The 17,825-nt window shown below is 37.8% G+C and overlaps 2 protein-coding genes across 2 annotated transcripts in view; both read right to left on the bottom strand.

Annotated features, from left to right (window-relative positions):
* wdr26b (WD repeat domain 26b) overlaps nucleotides 1-2,354 on the bottom strand; it is a 35,056-nt gene extending 32,702 nt beyond the window's left edge. Inside the window, exon 1 of the mRNA NM_001202442.2 lies at nucleotides 1,782-2,354. Within this exon, the coding sequence (NP_001189371.2) occupies nucleotides 1,782-2,167 (386 nt within the window). The 5' untranslated portion in view covers nucleotides 2,168-2,354. The remainder of the gene's footprint in view (nucleotides 1-1,781) is intronic.
* A 1,794-nt stretch (nucleotides 2,355-4,148) lies between these two features.
* The window catches only part of adcy3b (adenylate cyclase 3b), a 45,614-nt gene continuing 31,937 nt past the window's right edge, over nucleotides 4,149-17,825 (bottom strand). Inside the window, exons 14-21 of the mRNA XM_068215702.2 lie at nucleotides 15,683-15,954; nucleotides 15,501-15,582; nucleotides 13,746-13,904; nucleotides 13,330-13,476; nucleotides 12,914-13,030; nucleotides 9,921-10,047; nucleotides 9,709-9,833; nucleotides 4,149-7,800 (exon numbers count right to left, since the gene is read on the bottom strand). Of these exons, the coding sequence (XP_068071803.1) occupies nucleotides 7,627-7,800; nucleotides 9,709-9,833; nucleotides 9,921-10,047; nucleotides 12,914-13,030; nucleotides 13,330-13,476; nucleotides 13,746-13,904; nucleotides 15,501-15,582; nucleotides 15,683-15,954 (1,203 nt within the window). The 3' untranslated portion in view covers nucleotides 4,149-7,626. The remainder of the gene's footprint in view (nucleotides 7,801-9,708; nucleotides 9,834-9,920; nucleotides 10,048-12,913; nucleotides 13,031-13,329; nucleotides 13,477-13,745; nucleotides 13,905-15,500; nucleotides 15,583-15,682; nucleotides 15,955-17,825) is intronic.

Raw genomic sequence — 17,825 nt, 5'->3', positions numbered from 1 at the left:
AAATGAACCAAATATCAATGTCTAATGATGTAACAGCTTGATGTTGTGTGGATATTACCACTATGACGTCTATCAGATGTTGGATTTTGGTTGCCATACATGACGAATAAATGCCAGTATTTGATGTCAACATGACATTGGTTTAAGATGTTGGATTTTGGGCACTTTCTAACACAACCTAAAAATCAACCAAATACCAATGTCATTGCTGGACAAAGTAGCGTTGTCCCTAGACATTGAATTTTGTTCACCTGACATCACAACCTAAATCTAACCTAATAACGTCTTATGATGTTGTGTGCCTGCTGGGCAATAACTAAACGCACTACAGAATGTTACGTTTACACACACATGCACAAATTACATGTAAATGCATCAGCTTTTTACAGCAAAATACTCACTATTCGAGTACTTTTGAACGCTCTACTTTTTACTCATACTTTGAGTAATATTTACAATAGATACTTTTAATGGAACTACATTATTAGGCAAGTAATGGTACTTTTACTAAAGTTTGATTTTTCAGTACTCTTTCCACCACTGTTAGCAGCCAATGACTATCAAATTACAACATTGTTTACAGTTGATTAAATAGTGCTAATGTTATTTTGAAGTCATACTTGCATGCGATTTCAAACCGAATATTCAAAGTAAACAATTTAGAAAGCATGTCACAGGTGGTCACTGTACACAAATAAACGAATGTGCGCATATAAAACCAACGTTATCTAATAGAGTTAATTATTAACAAGTTGCATCTCTAATATTGATTATTGTCTCATAAATGTAACATAACTAGCCGTCTTATTAAATAAAAATAATCACCATTAAAATGTATTTTGTGTATTTGTGTGATTATAACAGCTGACAGGAGATAAACTGGACTCTTATGTCACATGTTGACTTACTTTGACATGCAGTAGCCCATTTTTAGGTGAACAAAGGCAGACGAGCTCAAACATGTTGATGAAGCTGACTGTAGACAGGTGAAGGTTTCCAGAACAGTGTGAAAGTGTTTTGAATGCAGGGTCTCACTGAGTGACGTCATGCTATGATTACAAAAGAGAGTGTGTGTGTGTGTGTATGTGTGTGTGTGTGTATGAGGGAGAGAGAGGGGGAGGGGATGGATGTTTTCAGTTTTCTTCATGTTTTCGTCTCATCTTGTAAGTCCAGACCTCATTTGTGTGTGTGAGTGTGTGTGTGTGTTCAAACACACAGATTTTGACGCAGATTATTCAGGATTCATGTTCAGTGCTTGAATCTGAATGGCAGCTGATGACTTTAGCAGATCTTCACTAAAATTAGATGCAGGCTTCTTTCTAATGTAAACCAGCTGCTACACACACACACACGCGCATTCCAGGGCCGCCATTAAAAAGCATAGAGACAGAGAATGTCATAATGATTTGATGTCATGTTAACACGCATAAACAAAGCGCTGACATTAAAAAGACGCAAGATTTTAATAAATCCATCAGCATATTTCATAATAAATATGCCTTCGGCCGCTGACAAAAGATATGTCACAGCAGCTGTCATCTGTGACCGCATCATTCTTTGTGTGCATCAGTCCGATTACGAGTTGAATAATACAAATGTGTGCAGTATGTTATAATAGTGAGATGTTTTGGACTGTCATAAATTACGATGCTTAAAAATCGATGTCGTTCACTCGCTTCGTCGATCACATAACGTCTGCGTGCTTGCGCTCGATCTGTCAAACCGGGTTGAACCAGAACCGACTCGGCCCGGTTGTGCTTCTGGGTTACCGCGACACTTACTTCAGCCCTAACCCGTGCAGATGCTGTCCAATAAGGCGGATCACGTCCTCCTCCGCCTGGGACAGCCGCTTCTTTTTCTTCAGGGATCCTGAACCCGTCCCGGAGGCCCCCGATGCTGAGCCCGCATTGCTCTGGAGGCCGTTGGCATCTCCGTTTTGCGTGTTCGCGGGGTGGTTCTGCTCCTGTCCGGTCCCGTTTGACTGCATGTTTGCGCCGGTTCGGCTAAGGTGGGTCGCTGACAGTAGGCCTGCTGAAGCCCCGGGCTCTCCTACTCCCTCCGCCGCCGAGGCTCGGTGCTTCTTCCGCGGGGGCGGCGACGCTCCACCGGTGTCCGAGTCGGAGGAGGAGGAAGCGGAGGCCAGAGTTTCCTCACCGAGAGCGGCCGTGGTTAGAAGCCGGTGAAGCCCGGTGGAGGGAAAGAGGCGTCGGGCTCCCGCGGTCCAGAGCGAGTTCCGTGCAGAGGGTCGTTCGTGTTGTTGTTGTTTCTCTCCAAACAGCTGCAGATCTAATGGCGTTCAGACGCTCTGACGTCACCGGACATTCCCCCGCTGCCTCACTTCCGGCCGGTGCTCCAGTCAAAAGAGGGCGCACATAAGTTAGAATCTTACTGAAGAGAATATTAATTCACCATTAATCATAATTATTTATAGAGATCACAGATTATCTATCTATCTATCTATCTATCTATCTATCTATCTATCTATCTATCTATCTATCTATCTATCTATCTATCGTAGATTAATAAAAAGTCAAGACATTTTATGTTGCTTCAACTGATTTTAAATAGTTAATCTGGTTTTAAGTAAAATTTTTAAGTTATACAAAGTTAAACTTCATATTTTAGTTAGTTTGATTGATGTAAGTTCATAGTACTGATGAGCTGTCTGAACTGTCTAAACTGTCTAAGTTAACAACAATTTTCTTCTCTTAAACTCAGACAAAACAGAATTATTACTTATTGGTCCAAAATCCTGTACACAGCAGATCTCGCAACTCGATCTGCAATTAGAGGGATACAAAGTTAGCGTTAGCTCTACTATAAAAGATCTGGGTGTCATATAAGACACCAATTTAACTTTTGAAAATCATATTTCTCATGTCACAAAAACTGCCTTCTTTCATCTGATAAATATTGATAAAATTACAAAGTATGCTATCCATCTCAGATGCAGAAAACCTAATCCCTGCTTTTAGGACTTCTAGGCTGGATTACTGGAGCTAATGCTGTTTGCTGGCTGCCCAGCATCCTCTATTAACAAACTTCAGCTAGTACAAAATGCAGCAGCCAGAGTTCTTACCAGGTCTAGAAAATATGATCATATCACCCCAATTTTATCCTCCTTACACTGGCTGCCTGTTAAGTTCTGTATTGAATTTATTGCTTCTTACATATAAAGCTTTAAATAATCTAGCTCATGTTTATCTAACCAACCTTCTGTCTCGTTACAATCTAACCTTGGTTTCTTTCGAGGTTTTTTCCTCACTTTCGCCAACTGGTGAAGTTTTTTTCCTCGCCACTGTTGTCACTGGCTTGCATGGTTCTGAGCTAAACTGAATTTAAACTCTGAAAACTGGACTGACACAGTTTCAATCTACTAGAACTTCCACGTTAAGCTGCTTTGACACAATCCACATTGTAAACGCAATATAGAAATAAAGGTGAATTGAATTGAATTATATATTTACAAATTCACTAATAACATTAAAGCCATTTTATAATGACATTTACATTCTAGCTAATCTGTGTCAAAGTTAACAATTGGGCATTTACCTAATAGCACATTTAATAGTATATAATAGGACATTTACCTTTTTAACATCAAATTATAGAATCTAAATAACCTTAAGAATGCTAAGTATTTTAAAGTGTTTATGGCTATTTGCATTATTATGCTATTATATAGTGCTTATATAAACAGTGGCAAAAATGATCTCAAAATGACAATAATATCAACAATTTCTGACAATAAGTCACACAACAATAATTCCTTATTGTGACAGGCCTACTTCAACCGTCAAATAATTTCAAGTTATGTATTAATATTCTAGTCAGCATTACTACCCTACACTCTCAGAAATAAAGGTACGCGAGCTGTCACTGGGGTGGTACCTTTTCAAAAGGTACACATTTGTACTTAAAGAGTCCATATTAGTACCTCAAAAGTATATATTAGTACTTAAAAAATTTAAGAAGAACACCTTTGTACATTTTAGATACTAATATGTACCCTTGAGGTATTAATATGGACCTTTAAGGTACAAATTTGTACCTATTGAAAAGGTACCACCCGTGACAGATCAGGTACCTTTATTTCTAAGAGTGTACTAAATCATTAAATGTATTATTAAAACACAACAAGAAGAAAGTCAAGTTTGGCTCTGTTTAATGTACCTTGTTAAGAGTCATTAAAACATTTCTCCCATTTTGATAAACAATAAAACACTGAAAACGGCATAAAATGCTAAAATCCACTAAATCTACTAAACAGAGCCATAATAATCTGATCTATAACCAAGAGTTTGACAGAATAAACACAAGACATACTGAATGTTATGAGTGAAAGCAGTGAAATATCAGACAGATTGAGCTACTTATGTTTGATTGTTAAAAATGCCATTTAGTAAATAAAAATATGCCAATGAAACTGTCCGTGTGATGATCGCAGCTAAAGCTATCGATAAAATAAAAATAACTGCTTCTGTCAATGCTCTCTTAATAGAAAAAAATTAATGATATACAACATATTTCATGTCATTTGTTCATGATCCTGCTCATTTAGACTTCATTGTATGTGCTGGATAAAGCCAACAATAACAATCATTCATTACAAATGACAATTCGTTGTTTAATGTGACCTAAGTTTCCCAGCCTTATCATATTAATGCATACCTCTCTAAAAATTCTGGGTTGTTGACTTGTCGGAACCCATAACTGGGTCAAATATGGACAAATCTGTTGTGTTAAAAACGTGTCAGTAAAATATAATTGAAAAAATTAATCCAATGGGCGGCACAGTGACTCAACGGTTAGCACTGTCGCCTCACAGCAAGAAGGTCGCTGGTTAGAGTCCTGGCTGGGCCAGTTGGCATTTCTGTCTGGAGTTTGCATGTTCTCCCCGTGTTGGTGTGGGTTTCCCTTCGGGTGCTCCGGTTTCCCCCACAGTCCATACACATGCGCTATAGGTGAATTGAATAAACTAAATTGGCCGTAGTGTATGAGTGTCTATGGGTCTTACCCAGTACTGGGTTGCAGCTGGAAGGCCATCCACTGTGAAAAACATATGCTAAATAAGTTGGCGGTTTATTCCGCTGTGGTGACCCCTGATGAATAAAAAGACTAAGCCGAAGGAAAATTTATAAATGAAACTAAGCCAACATTAGGTTTGTCCTTATTTAACCCTAATATTGTGATATGACACCCCAGCATTTTTTCAGAAAATACGCTATTGATCAGCATTTTAGCGTAGTTTGGGTTTAAATATGAAAAGCATAACAGAAAGCGCATTTGTGACCTGTCACAATGATTGTAGTGTGTGTTTTTAAAATACAATAAATGACAGATTTTTTAGGGATAATACAACCTTTGGCTGTGAATGTGTCTGAAAGAATGCTTCACTTTTTTTTAAATAAAATTTTACAACTCAGCTAGATCTAAACAGTTGAGTTTGACCCCTTTTAAATCCATTCAGCCAATCTCCTTGTCTTATGAGTAGCATTTTAGCATAGCTTAGCATAGAACATTGAATCGGATTAGACCATTAGCATCTCTACTCAAAAATTTAACAGAAATAGTTTTGATCATTTTACTATTTTAAGTTTGACTCTTCAGTATAGTTACATCGTGTACTAAAAGTAATGGACAATTAAAGTGGCTATTTTCTAGGCTGATATGGTGAGAAACTATACTCTCATTCTGGTGTAATAATGATTAGTGTTTTGATTATTACACCAGAATAAGAGTATAGTTCCTAGCTGTATCACTATACGTATACAGCGAATACGGAAAGTATTCATAGCGATTCAATTTTTCCTCATTTTTTGTTTCAGCCTTATTCCAAAATGGATTAAATTCATTTGTTTCCTCAAAATTCTACACACAATACCCCATAATGACAATGTGAAAAAAGAGTTTTTGAAATTGTTGCAAATTTATTACAAATAAAAAAACCTGAAAAATCAGATTTACATCAGTATTGACAGCCTGTGCCGTAAAGCTCTACGTTGAGCTCAGCTACATTCTGTTTCCACTGTTCATTCTTGAGATGTTTCAGCAGCTTCATTGGAGTTCCCCTGTGGTCAATTCAGTTGATTGGACATGATTTGAAAAGGCATACAGCTGTCTATATAAGGTCCCAGGGTTGGCAGTGCATGTCAAAGCACAAACCAAGCATGAAGACAAAGGAATTGTCTGTAGACCTCAGAGACAGGATTGTCTTGAGGCTCAAACCTGGGGAAGGTTACAGAAACATTTCTGCTGCTCTGAAAGTTCCAACAAGCACAGTGGCCTCCATCATCCGTGAGTGGAAGATGTTTAACCACCAGGACTCTTCCTAGAGCTGGCCGGCCATCTAAGCTGAGTGATCAGGGGAGAATGGCCTTAGGAAGGGAGGTAATGGTCACTCTGTCTGAGCTCCAGCGTTCTTCTGTGGAAAGAGGAGAACCTTACAGAAGGACAACCATCTGTGCAGCAATCCTCTAATCAGGCCTGTATGGTAGAGTGGCCAGACGGACGTCACTCCCCGCCTGGAATTTGCCAAAAGGCATCTGAAGGACTCTCAAAGTCAGATAATAAGAAACAGAATTCTCTGGAACTCTTGGAACTCTTTGGAGTGAATGCCAGGCGTTACGTTTAGAGAAAACCAGGCACCATTTATCACCAAGCTAAAACCATCTCTACAGTGAAGAATGGTGGTGGCAGCATCATGCTGTGGGGATGTTTTTTCAGCAGCAGGAACTGGAAGACTAGTCAGGATAGAGGGAAAGATGAATGCAGCAATGTACAGACACATCCTGAATGAAAACCTGCTTCAGAATGCTCTTGACCTCAGACTGGGGCGAAGGTTCATCTTTCAGCAGGACAAGGACCCAAAGCACACCGCCAAAATATCAATGGAGTGGCTTCACAACAACTTGGTAAATGTCCTTGAGTGGCCCAGCCAGAGCCCAGACCTAAATCCTATTGAACATCTTGGGAGATATCTGAAAATTGCTGTACACCGTCGCTTCCCATCCAACCTGATAGAGCTTGAGAGGTACTGCAAAGAGGAATGGGCAAAAATTCCTAAAGACATTTCGAGAAGTCTTTAAGTTTAAAGGGTCTTTTAAATATCAATATAAACAAAGGAGGCTGAGAACAATATTAATTTTCGATCAAAATTTCAGACGGCACTTAGAGGTTTTGCATCTGAACTTTTCATTTATAACTTAATTTTCTGTTGGTTTCAGTACATGATGTAACTGCAGAAAGATCAGGCTTTAAATAGGAAAATTATCTAAACTCTTTGGTTATTTTTGGGCAGATGCTAATGGTTTAATCCGACTCAATGAACTATGCTAACCTAAAAGTGCTCCTGCTACACCCGGAGATCGGCTGATGGATTTAAATGGATTTAAAATTGATAAAACTCACCTGTTTAACCTCTAGTTGAGCAGTTAATAAACCTATTTTCAAAATAGTGCAATTTTAATTCCTTTAAATGTGTAATTTTCCTTTTGGGTAGTGCATGAGCTGCAGACTTCACAGAAACCCACTGTCCCCTTTCCACTTTTATGTCAACAAAAAAGTTAAAAGCCCTATAAAAGTCATATAAAATAAAGCAACAATGTCCTTTTTTTCTTCCTGATCTCAAGATTTGCCTTGTATCTGATGTGGGAGAGTCATGCCGTTCGTCTTCTCGACAGGGTCTTTGCCCTTCATGAAGAAAGTCAGCAGTTCTCCTTTTCCTTTGACGTAGATGGGTCCTCTTCTGACGAAACGAAAACCGTACTCCTTCAGGATGTTATAGCAGTCCTCCACCACCTGTGGAGGAACAACACAACAAAACACTATTACAGAGATGCAAAGAACATTCCTGATGTGTGCCTTAAAGTTGTTATTCGAATTGTGACACAGTTCCTTGAGAAACAAAATAATAGATGAGAAAACAGTGAGTGTGGCTTGTTTTTTCTACTGCGAGCTGATTGGATGAAGTAAAGTAGGCATTTCATTCAGAAAGATTGGGATAAGGGTTTGGGGAGCGTTATTACAGCCTAGCAGACACCTCCTCCTCACCATTTCTGTTAGGTGTAAAAACTGACGGTTGGAAAGGTATGGTTAAGTATGTTAGCCATGCCCCTAAATAATCTGATCATTTAACTGAAAACAAACAGGAAGAGCATTTTCATATTACAATTTTAGATTACCTACACAGAATAATTGTTCACCACAAAACTAGCAATGTGAGCTAACAAAATCAATATGGTTAGTTTTGATTTAAGTACATGAAATCAGGCTAGTTTTGCCATTACATGTCATTACATGCTATTATTACAGTGACTCAAATCATAAGTGAACGCTAACACATACAGTATACGTAGGATTGTATATGTGGCTGAAAGAGAAAGTGGATGTATGTGTGCTTATACAAATGAGTGTTATTCAGAAGATGTATGGTGTCTGACATGCATCTGATGAAAGTGTAATACTATTTGAGACATAAATAAAAGATAAGTAAAAAACGAAGAAGAAAAAGATATATAGTGTGGATACACACTTTACAGGCCACTTTATTAAGTATGTCTTACTAATACTGGGTTGACCCCCTTTTGCATACAAAACTGTCTTAAACTTTTGTGGCATAGATTCAACAAGGTACTGGAAATATTCCTTAGAGAGTTTGCTCCATATTGACATGATAGCATCACACAGTTGCTGCAGATTTGTCGGCTGCACATCCATAATGCCAATCTCCCGTTTCCACCAAATCCCAAAGGTGCTCTATTGGATTGAGACCTGGTGACTGTGGAGGTCATTTGAGTACAGTGGCCTGTCTCCTCTGACCTCGGGCATCAACAAGGCATTTGCGGCCACAGAACTGCCGCTCACTGGATATTTTCTCTTTTTCAGACCATTCTCTGTAAACCCTAGAGATGGTTGTGCGTGAAAATCCCAGTAGATCAGCTGTTTCTGAAATACTCAAACCAGCTCGTCTGGCTCCAACAACCATGCCATGTTCAAAATCACTTAAATCACCTTTCTTCTCCATTCTGATGCTCGGTTTGAACTACAGCAGATCGTTTTGACCATGTCTACATGCTTAAATGCATTGAGTTGCTGCCATGTGATTGGCTGATTAGAAAGTTACGCTAATGAGCAGTTGGACAGGTGTACCTATTAAAGTGGCCGGTGAGTGTACACTGTATATACACACATCAACGCTATATATATATATATATATATATATATATATATACATACATACATACATACATACATACATACATACATATAAAATTATAATAATAAATATCAATAATCATTTAATATGTTATATAGTAAATATTAAACACATTTATAATAAACATTTTATAATATATAGTACAATATTTTAGCTTTATTAAAGAAAAATATATAGTAATACACACATAATTACATGAAATATTAATTATTAAATATTTTCATAAAGATTTAAGAAATCAATATATTTGATTAATACTTATTTAATATAGTAAATATTAAATCCATTAAATATGTTTACAATAAAATGAAAAAAGTACATGTGTTAAGACTGTCAAAAGGTCCATTGTTTAAAAAAATCAAATAATAAAATATAGAGCAATATTAAAAATATTGACATAAGAATGTCCAGCCAAACATTAAATACTTACATGAAAATAAAAGTCTTCAATTAAACATTCTACATATAGATATAAATAATGCTTATATTACCTGTATGTTTCCCATAACCCCAGTGGACTCCATACGGCTGGCCACGTTCACAGTGTTTCCCCAAATATCGAAATGAGGTTTACGAGCGCCGATAACTCCAGCTAAAACACTTCCCTTATTCAGACCTGATGATAAAACACACATAAACAGCACGCCCAAACCACACATGCTCAAATAACACAGAGCGGTAGTTCAGACAGAGGTTTGCTCACCGATGCGCAGCATGAAGTTATTGAACGACTGCTTGTTTAGATTTCCAAGCATCACTTTCATAGCAAGCGCAAAATCTGCCAAATCAGCGAAGTGTTGCCAGCGATCCAGGAGGGACTGATCCTCTATCTGTATCACACACACACACAAGTCATAATAATCATCATAATTATAAATATGTCACAAGCTCAATGTATGCACATTTTAACTTTTAGTCAGCCAGCCTTAGCGCTTTCCGGTGAACTGTGTGGGAATATAAATTTATATAATCTTGTTCCAAATTAGCATTAATCTATATATAACTGAAAAATAATATTCTTTATTATTTTTTTTAATTAGCCCATTTCATTCAAACTCTAGCTAAGGTGTGACAGACCTTAAAATATTTTGATTTCCTGAGCACTGACTGTGCCAAAGTGATGCAAATGCTAAAAACATAATCTCAATGACTCTGCTTTTGTCTTTTGAGTGATACTTTCAAGCTGGTCAACTGGCTGGACGGGTTCTGATTCCAGTACACCATTTGCACACATTGTTTTCATGCTAAAAGGTATCGTGAATGGGTACCCTGCTGACAACAACAATTCATTTGCATGCTTAGTTTAGGTGTTAGATGTCTGCTCTACTAGTTCAGAGTTCTTTCGATGATGCCACAGCGACGCTGAGATACTTAAAGCATTCTGCTTTGAAGATACCCAAAAGTTTTCCCTGGTTTTTGGCTCGTCTTAGAATTTCAAAACAGTTTTGGTGCCGTGACCCGGATAGAGAAATTCACAACAACTGTCATGCAGAATCGGCACGTTTAAGATCTGATTTTTTTTTAACTCAGCAATCTTCACTGTCTGATTGATATACGATATAAAGTCTGTCTCAGACTGGACAAGAAGCACTGCATTAAATTATATTTTTCCCAGCCATGTCTTTAAAATACGGAAATTTGATCTACCTCACTATTTTCAATGGAGTTTCTCTGCTAGCCTGCTGCTTCTAACGCCACTTGCTTTCATCTTGTTTAACTAAATGAATGCTTGAGTTTATTCAATCGATTGTATTTTAATTACATCACAACATCGATGCTGTAAAAGGTAGCTTATGAAATTGAAAACAGTCACATAAACCTTTCACCGCAAATTTATCACTGACTGAAAAAACTAGCTGTGCATAGACCCTATTACAGTCTACCCAGGAATTTTTTTGCGTTAAAAAGAATCTAAAGGCACGTTCACACCAAGCACGATAACTATAACTATAATAAATGTAATAAATACAATACATATATTTGAGTCCACACTGACAAATGACAACAATGTTATTTTTACTGTATTTTTTTTGGTTTTCATTAGGCATTACCTCCTTGTAACCAGCAGATGTACCCAGTGTGTTACTAGCGCAGCGGCAAATGAATCTTTAAAACTTTAATTAGATGTTAGTATCAGTAAGTTGGTTTTAAAAATATCTTTAATGCAGAGTTTAGAAAGCATGATTTTCAAAGCAGTCGTGTCACGGATGTTTTCACACTGCATGAGCATCTGGGCTTGCGTTCAATCGCAGCTATGTTTACACTGCAAGATGGATCGTTGACAGGGGTTTCACACTGCATGACTTTACAATGTCTCACAACCAAACACAAGCAAGAAGCGACATGGAAACAATGCGAGGTCTTGTAATATATGTTTCGTTATAAACTAATGAAAAAAAGAAGGCTTTAGTGGGGTAGAAAGTGTACTTATTTTGCTCACCTGGATTTTAAAGGGAATTAACAGTTTCTCCTCAATTTTTTTCTTTTTTGGCCCGGTTGTGATATTGCTCAGATGACATGTCAAACACACACAGGTGCTCCTGTCAAATTTACACTAGTTTTTCCTCCATTTCAGGGGTCCAAATTACGGAGACCCGGAAGGGACGTGATGGTGGGAAAAAAAATAGGTGGAAGAAAAAAAAATGAGTGATAGGAAAACGTTTTAAAGTTTTTCTTTGCGTTCCCTCGCAAAGATGTTTTGTGTTATCTAGCAAAACTGTTTCTCCACAAGGACTTCCTGATCACTTCATTCATGTTAACCCTCCTGTTTTTGCCGAAATTCTCACGTATTTTACCATTCTATCCCACTTTCTTTACATTAAAGCTGTGCGTCGATCGTCGCCTTTCATATGCAACCTCTGAACCAGTGAAGTATAAGCGCTGACAGAAACGCTCCGTACAATAAACGCATTCCAGATCAGCTCACTGGCAAAGCTGTGATTAAACAAAAGGCTATTGGATGTTTTTCTTCAAGGGGAGGAGCTACTTCCCCCGCCCTCTCTTCATGTTTCAGTAGAGATTATGTCAAGCATTGAATAAAAAAAATGCACCATTCTGAACAACTCGTATAGTACGTCATATTGACACATACTATTTGCATTTCAAGTTTCTATTGAGATATTAAAATTAAGCTTTGAATGTCTGTGATTTAATTATATTAAATCATCACACTAAAAATACAATCTTTTTTGGTATTACAGTATTACAGTTGGTATTACTATAAATGTATAGTTAGTCTATGTTAAACCACCCACAAATGCCCACGACTCACTTTCATTTTCAGTTTCTCAAACAGGAGAGAAACCCATTTCGCGCTTTTGTAAGACATATCTAAAGTAAAGTTATGTTTTTGCCAATATAAAGTTATGGTTTTGATAGCAGGAAGTTGCTAGGCAACAGAGGCACACATATATGCAAAGTCCCAGGAAAAAGTAGCACGCATCTGAAATGCATGTGGTTATTTTGATCGCTATGGTAGTTCTTTGTAGAAATAAGGAATCTTATTTGTGTTTTGTCATTTTAATAAAATAACAATATTAAAAGGAAAATAAAAACATATTTAGTCAAAGTCAGGGAATTACAGATTTGTGTTTTATATCAACAAAGTTATTAAATTGCAAAAAATAATGACCACCTCGGTAGTTCTGGTGTTAAACACAAAATTGCTTGGTGTCTAGTGCGTGTTTTCGGTTTTACCTTGCGGTCAGCGTATCCATTAGTGTTGCTCTCCGGCGTGACTCCTGACGCTGCCATGTATGTGCTGCCGATGGTCTTGATCTTTGTAATGTGGCGAAATTCCGTGCGATCCAGAAGCTTTACATAAGAAAAAAAAACATTGCACACGTAAAGATCATCTTTTTGACATATAAAGGCTCCAGTAAAATAATTTCTTTTTCGTTTGAGGTCAAAAAGAAGTTTTAAAAGGCTGAGTGGCGATATCTCGAAACAGCGACCTACTTGCTGTGAGGCGAACGTACATTGTGCAGCCCAATTTGCTATTATTGTTTATAATTTTTGTAGTACCTTTGGACAAGACTTCATGGCACATTCTTTGTAAAAAAAAAAAAAAGTCAATAAATAAATAAATAAAATGAAAAACTAGAGCGACTCACGCTATCAAAGTCAGAGATGATCTCATTAAGGATTCTCAGGCATTCAAGCCCTCCGTTGTTTATACTCTCCTCTGTGTAAAAGTCGGAGAAGTTGGGAATAGAGGCAAACATCACGCCGATCTCATCATACGACTGACTGTAAAGCTCCTGCAACAGACAAATAAACATCAGTCTGCACGTTTATTAAAGGGACAGTTCAGAAATGTCAATTCTCAATTATGAAATGTAGACTCTTAAACATAAAGAAAATAAGAACTGTGAAAGTTAAATCAAAGTCACATTTAATAAAAAAAAAAAACATATTTACTAAATGTTTATTAAATTTTTCATTATGAAAAAAGACAGAATTGTAAAAATAAAGTCACAGTCATTTTTACTTTTTCATCCCATGACAACAAACAAGTTTTGATGCACACCTCATCTCGCTTCTTGGAGCCCAAGAAGTGTTTGGCCACGTGTTCGGGAAGCATATTTGTGACCAGCGCCTCGTTGTATGTCCTCATTTCATACACTTTCTCCTTCTGATCAGTCACCTCAATTTTCCACAGAAAGAGCTTACGAGACTGTCTTTCCACCTGACACGGGGACAAAAGCCAGAACTAGCATGCCAGAGCAGATTTATAGATAGACTGTATATATATATAGACAGTTGAAGTCAGAATTATTAGCCCCCCTGTATATTGTTCCCTAATTTCTGTTCAACGGAAATAAGTTTTTTTTTTCTAAACATAATAGTTATAATAACTAATATCTAACTAATGCAGATTTCTTTTATCTTTGCCATTATGACAGTATATAATATTTTACATTTTTTTAAAGATACTTGTATTCAGCTTAAAGTGACATTTAAATGCTTAATTAGGTTAATCAGGCAAGTTAGATTAATTAGGCAAGTCATTGTATAACGGTGGGTTGTTCTGTAAATAAATGTAAAAATGCAACCCAGACTCATTCTGAAAACATACCTCTATATACATTTCTGGAAGCTGCCAAATACGTCCCTGGCAGTGCTTAATTTGTGAATTGCGAGGTCCCTGAACAGATTGGGGTAACGGATCCGCCATGTTACCCAAGGATGTAGAGGTGCCGCGCACGAGATGGGGCTGTTGGATGGCGGAGGAGTGTCGCAGACAAAAGTGAAGAGCGGGGGGATTTGTCACGGAAGAAAGTGAAGGGGGTTGGGGAGTTGCGGAAGAAAGTGAAATAAACAGCGGATGGTGGAGGACGGCGGTTGAGATAAAATCTGTAAACTGAGGTGAAAATCAGTAAAATCAAGCCCTGGCTCCAGAAGGTACGTATTTTTACAGATTTTGTTTTTAAAAGTCCACGGGAGGCCATTGTGTACGCTTTTTCAGATCTCAAATTAGTGAGAAATTTCTTACATGAGTGTCATTCGCGCCTGCTGTTTTCACATAAACCCACCAGAGGCCGCTGTTGACTTACTGTTTGACTGACTGACTGACCAAAAGACTGACCCACCATCTTCCTTCCAATTTTATAAAATTTTGTCCAAAACTAATGTTATTGATTTACCTGCCCACCCACTTCCCTCAACCCAACCAACAATTTTCTAAAGCCATCCAGAAAAAAAAAAGCCCTCGCCTGACTTTTACCACATTTTCAGATTTTAACACATTTTCACCCTGCTATTTACTTATTTTTTGTTTGTTTTTTTTTGGCTTCTGTTTTAGTCATACACGCTTTCTGGAACCGTTCTTCATCAGACTCGAACGTCATCGTCATAGTCAACTCCTCTCTGCATCTTAAGTCCACCGACGTACAGTGGTCAGCTGGAAAGCGCGAAAAGGAATGGCATCATACCGCCCCGTAGCAATTGTTTAAAAAATGAAATGCAGCCATACGTACCTCTGGCTACATAATTTGCGGCCTCCAGAAACGTATATAGGACTACGTTTTCAGAATGAGCCTATGTTGCAACCATATACTGCTTGAGGGGACTAATAATATTGATCTTAAAATTGTTTTTTAAACTGCTTTTACTCTAGCTGAAATAAAACAAATAAGACTTTCTCTAGAAGAAAAATTATTATAGGAAATACTTTGAAAAATTCCTTCCTCTGTTAAACATCATCTGGGGAAATATTTAATAATTAATTAATAATTCTAATAATTCTGACTTCAACTGTATATTTAGCTTTTGCTGGACATACGTGACGTGCAAAGTAGTAGAAACCCAACATCATGATGATAATCATTACAGTCAGCAGATATCTGGTTGGAACCACTGAATACCTGAGGACACAATTACATATTCATGCATTTGGCAGACATCGCTTGAAATGCAATCAATTTACAGTATCCACAATGTATTTCAGACTGGAGCTGGTCTCACCTGTAGTCCAGGTAGCGGATGAAATCGTAAATGTCGTAAATATACATCCAGCTGTGGATGTTTACAGCTCCTGTTGCTATGGTGACCAGCAGCATGAGTGCCAGCTTGACCACATGGCTGAGCTGGACCAGCATGACAGTGGCCACCAGCGACAGCACTGAAATATATCCATAGTGTTTGGGGTTTTCAGCACATCCACCGTTACCCAGAGACTCAAGCGTCACGCCGGAGGAAGAGTTGAGCAGCAGCAGAGGAGGCTGAACACAGCTCAGCTGAACACAAACCACAAGAAAAACACTGCTTTGACTGAGAACAGATCTGTGCCCACGTTCAATAACACACACTACAGTGGGAATGCTTGATTCTAAATGACATTAAATATTTTATAGTGATTATAGTGATTTTTAGTGTTTTTTTTCTGAATCGCTTTAAGTAAAATACAATACACAAAGTTAAAATTACAGAACAATTTAACAAAATTGGCTATATAGTATCATATCTAAAACATTGCACAAACCTTGTTTAACCAGTTAAACTCTGCTGCTATTTGGGGATTTCCGCCTGGATTTTGCCTACCCAAATTTAAAAGCTTCCCAAATCCACATGCAGAGGTGTAAATGCAAAAATTTTATATCATTTTAAAGAAAACCCTTTGAGTTTTTATAAAACAATATTGCAAGTTTTTGAAATATCTGTATATGTTGTCTGTGTTATAATAAACACCTAAAAAAAAAAGGCTCTTTTGGATTTTTTTTTATAAACTCAAATTTGAAAGTGTATCTTTTAGGTTCTGTGCGGTCTAGCGTGCTGTAACTAGTTTTGGTGATTCCTGCACATGTCTGTAATCATAGGAAAAAAGAAAAATGTCTCTACCACAATCTATGCAAAAGTTATCCCTGCTGAAAAATCTAGCTTAAACCAGCCTAGGCTGGTTTTAGCTGGTCTTCCAGGCTAATTTTAGAGGGGTTTTGGCCATTCCAGCCATTTCCAGCCTGGTCTTAGCTGATCAGGCTGGAAAATGACCAGCTAAATCCAACAAAAACCAGCTTGACCAGCCTGGTTTAAGCTGGACATAGCTGGTTTTGGCTGGGCTCCCAGCTTGGCTAGGCTGGTCAAGCTGGTTTTAGCTGGTCATCTCCCAGCCTGACCAGCTAAGACCAGGCTGGAAATGGCTGGAAACCAGCCTGGAAATGGCCAAAACCCCTCTTAAACCAGCCTGGAAGACCAGCTAAAACCAACCAACCAGCCTAGGCTGGTTTAAGCTGGATTTTTCAGCAGGGATTGCATTCCAACTGATGAGAGGTGCTATACAAGCCACAGCGACCGATCATTGTTTTCAAATTTCACTATTCTTTTGTTTGATCAAACATAATTCACTGTGTTTGGACCACATCAGACATATAAAAGGATTACTTATGCACATCACCTCAAAAACAGAGGAGAAATGGCGCTGAAGCGCACAGCATAATGTGCTGGCCACTTAGTTATTTGCCTAATACAGGGGTGGCCAACCCTGTTCCTGGAGAGCCACCTTCCTGCAGATTTCAGTTGCAACCCATATCAAACACACATGCCTGTAATTATCACATGGTGTTCAGGTCCTAATTAATTGGTTCAGGTGTGTTTGATATGGGAAGCAACTGAAATCTGCAGGAAGGTGGCTCTCCAGGAACAGGGTTGGCCCCCCCTGGCCTAATAAATGACAATAGTCTTCAGTTTCTAATTTAAAACTTTAAATTAAAGTTTTTATAATAATATATGATGTAATAAACTTGTATTTTGAAAAGAAGTATTTTTCATATTTCTTGATTCTAAATATTTAGGAAATATTTTTGGCATATCAAAAGGGTGGTTATAATGACCATCCTACAAGCTAATCCATCTAAGAATAGTGCTTAAAATGTCACTAAAATGCAGTATTTATATCTCATAATTAACTAGAAAATGAGGCATATAACTGCGAAAAGGTCCACTTTTTGAGAAAAGAGAACCACCCCTTTCACCAGGCTGGCTTCAGGCCTACTATTGGTGCTTATATGATTACTATTATTACCATATTCAAAATTCATGAAACATAGAAAGGTACAAAACCTTTATCTAATGATCAATCAGCCCACCCCTAGTCAACAGACTCATGGCAACA

The sequence above is a fragment of the Danio rerio genome, chromosome 20, assembly GCF_049306965.1.
Source record: "Danio rerio strain Tuebingen ecotype United States chromosome 20, GRCz12tu, whole genome shotgun sequence".
NCBI lineage: Eukaryota > Metazoa > Chordata > Actinopteri > Cypriniformes > Danionidae > Danio > Danio rerio.
Note: the sequence above shows the minus strand (reverse complement) of the source record. Positions and strands in the feature narration are given on the sequence as shown.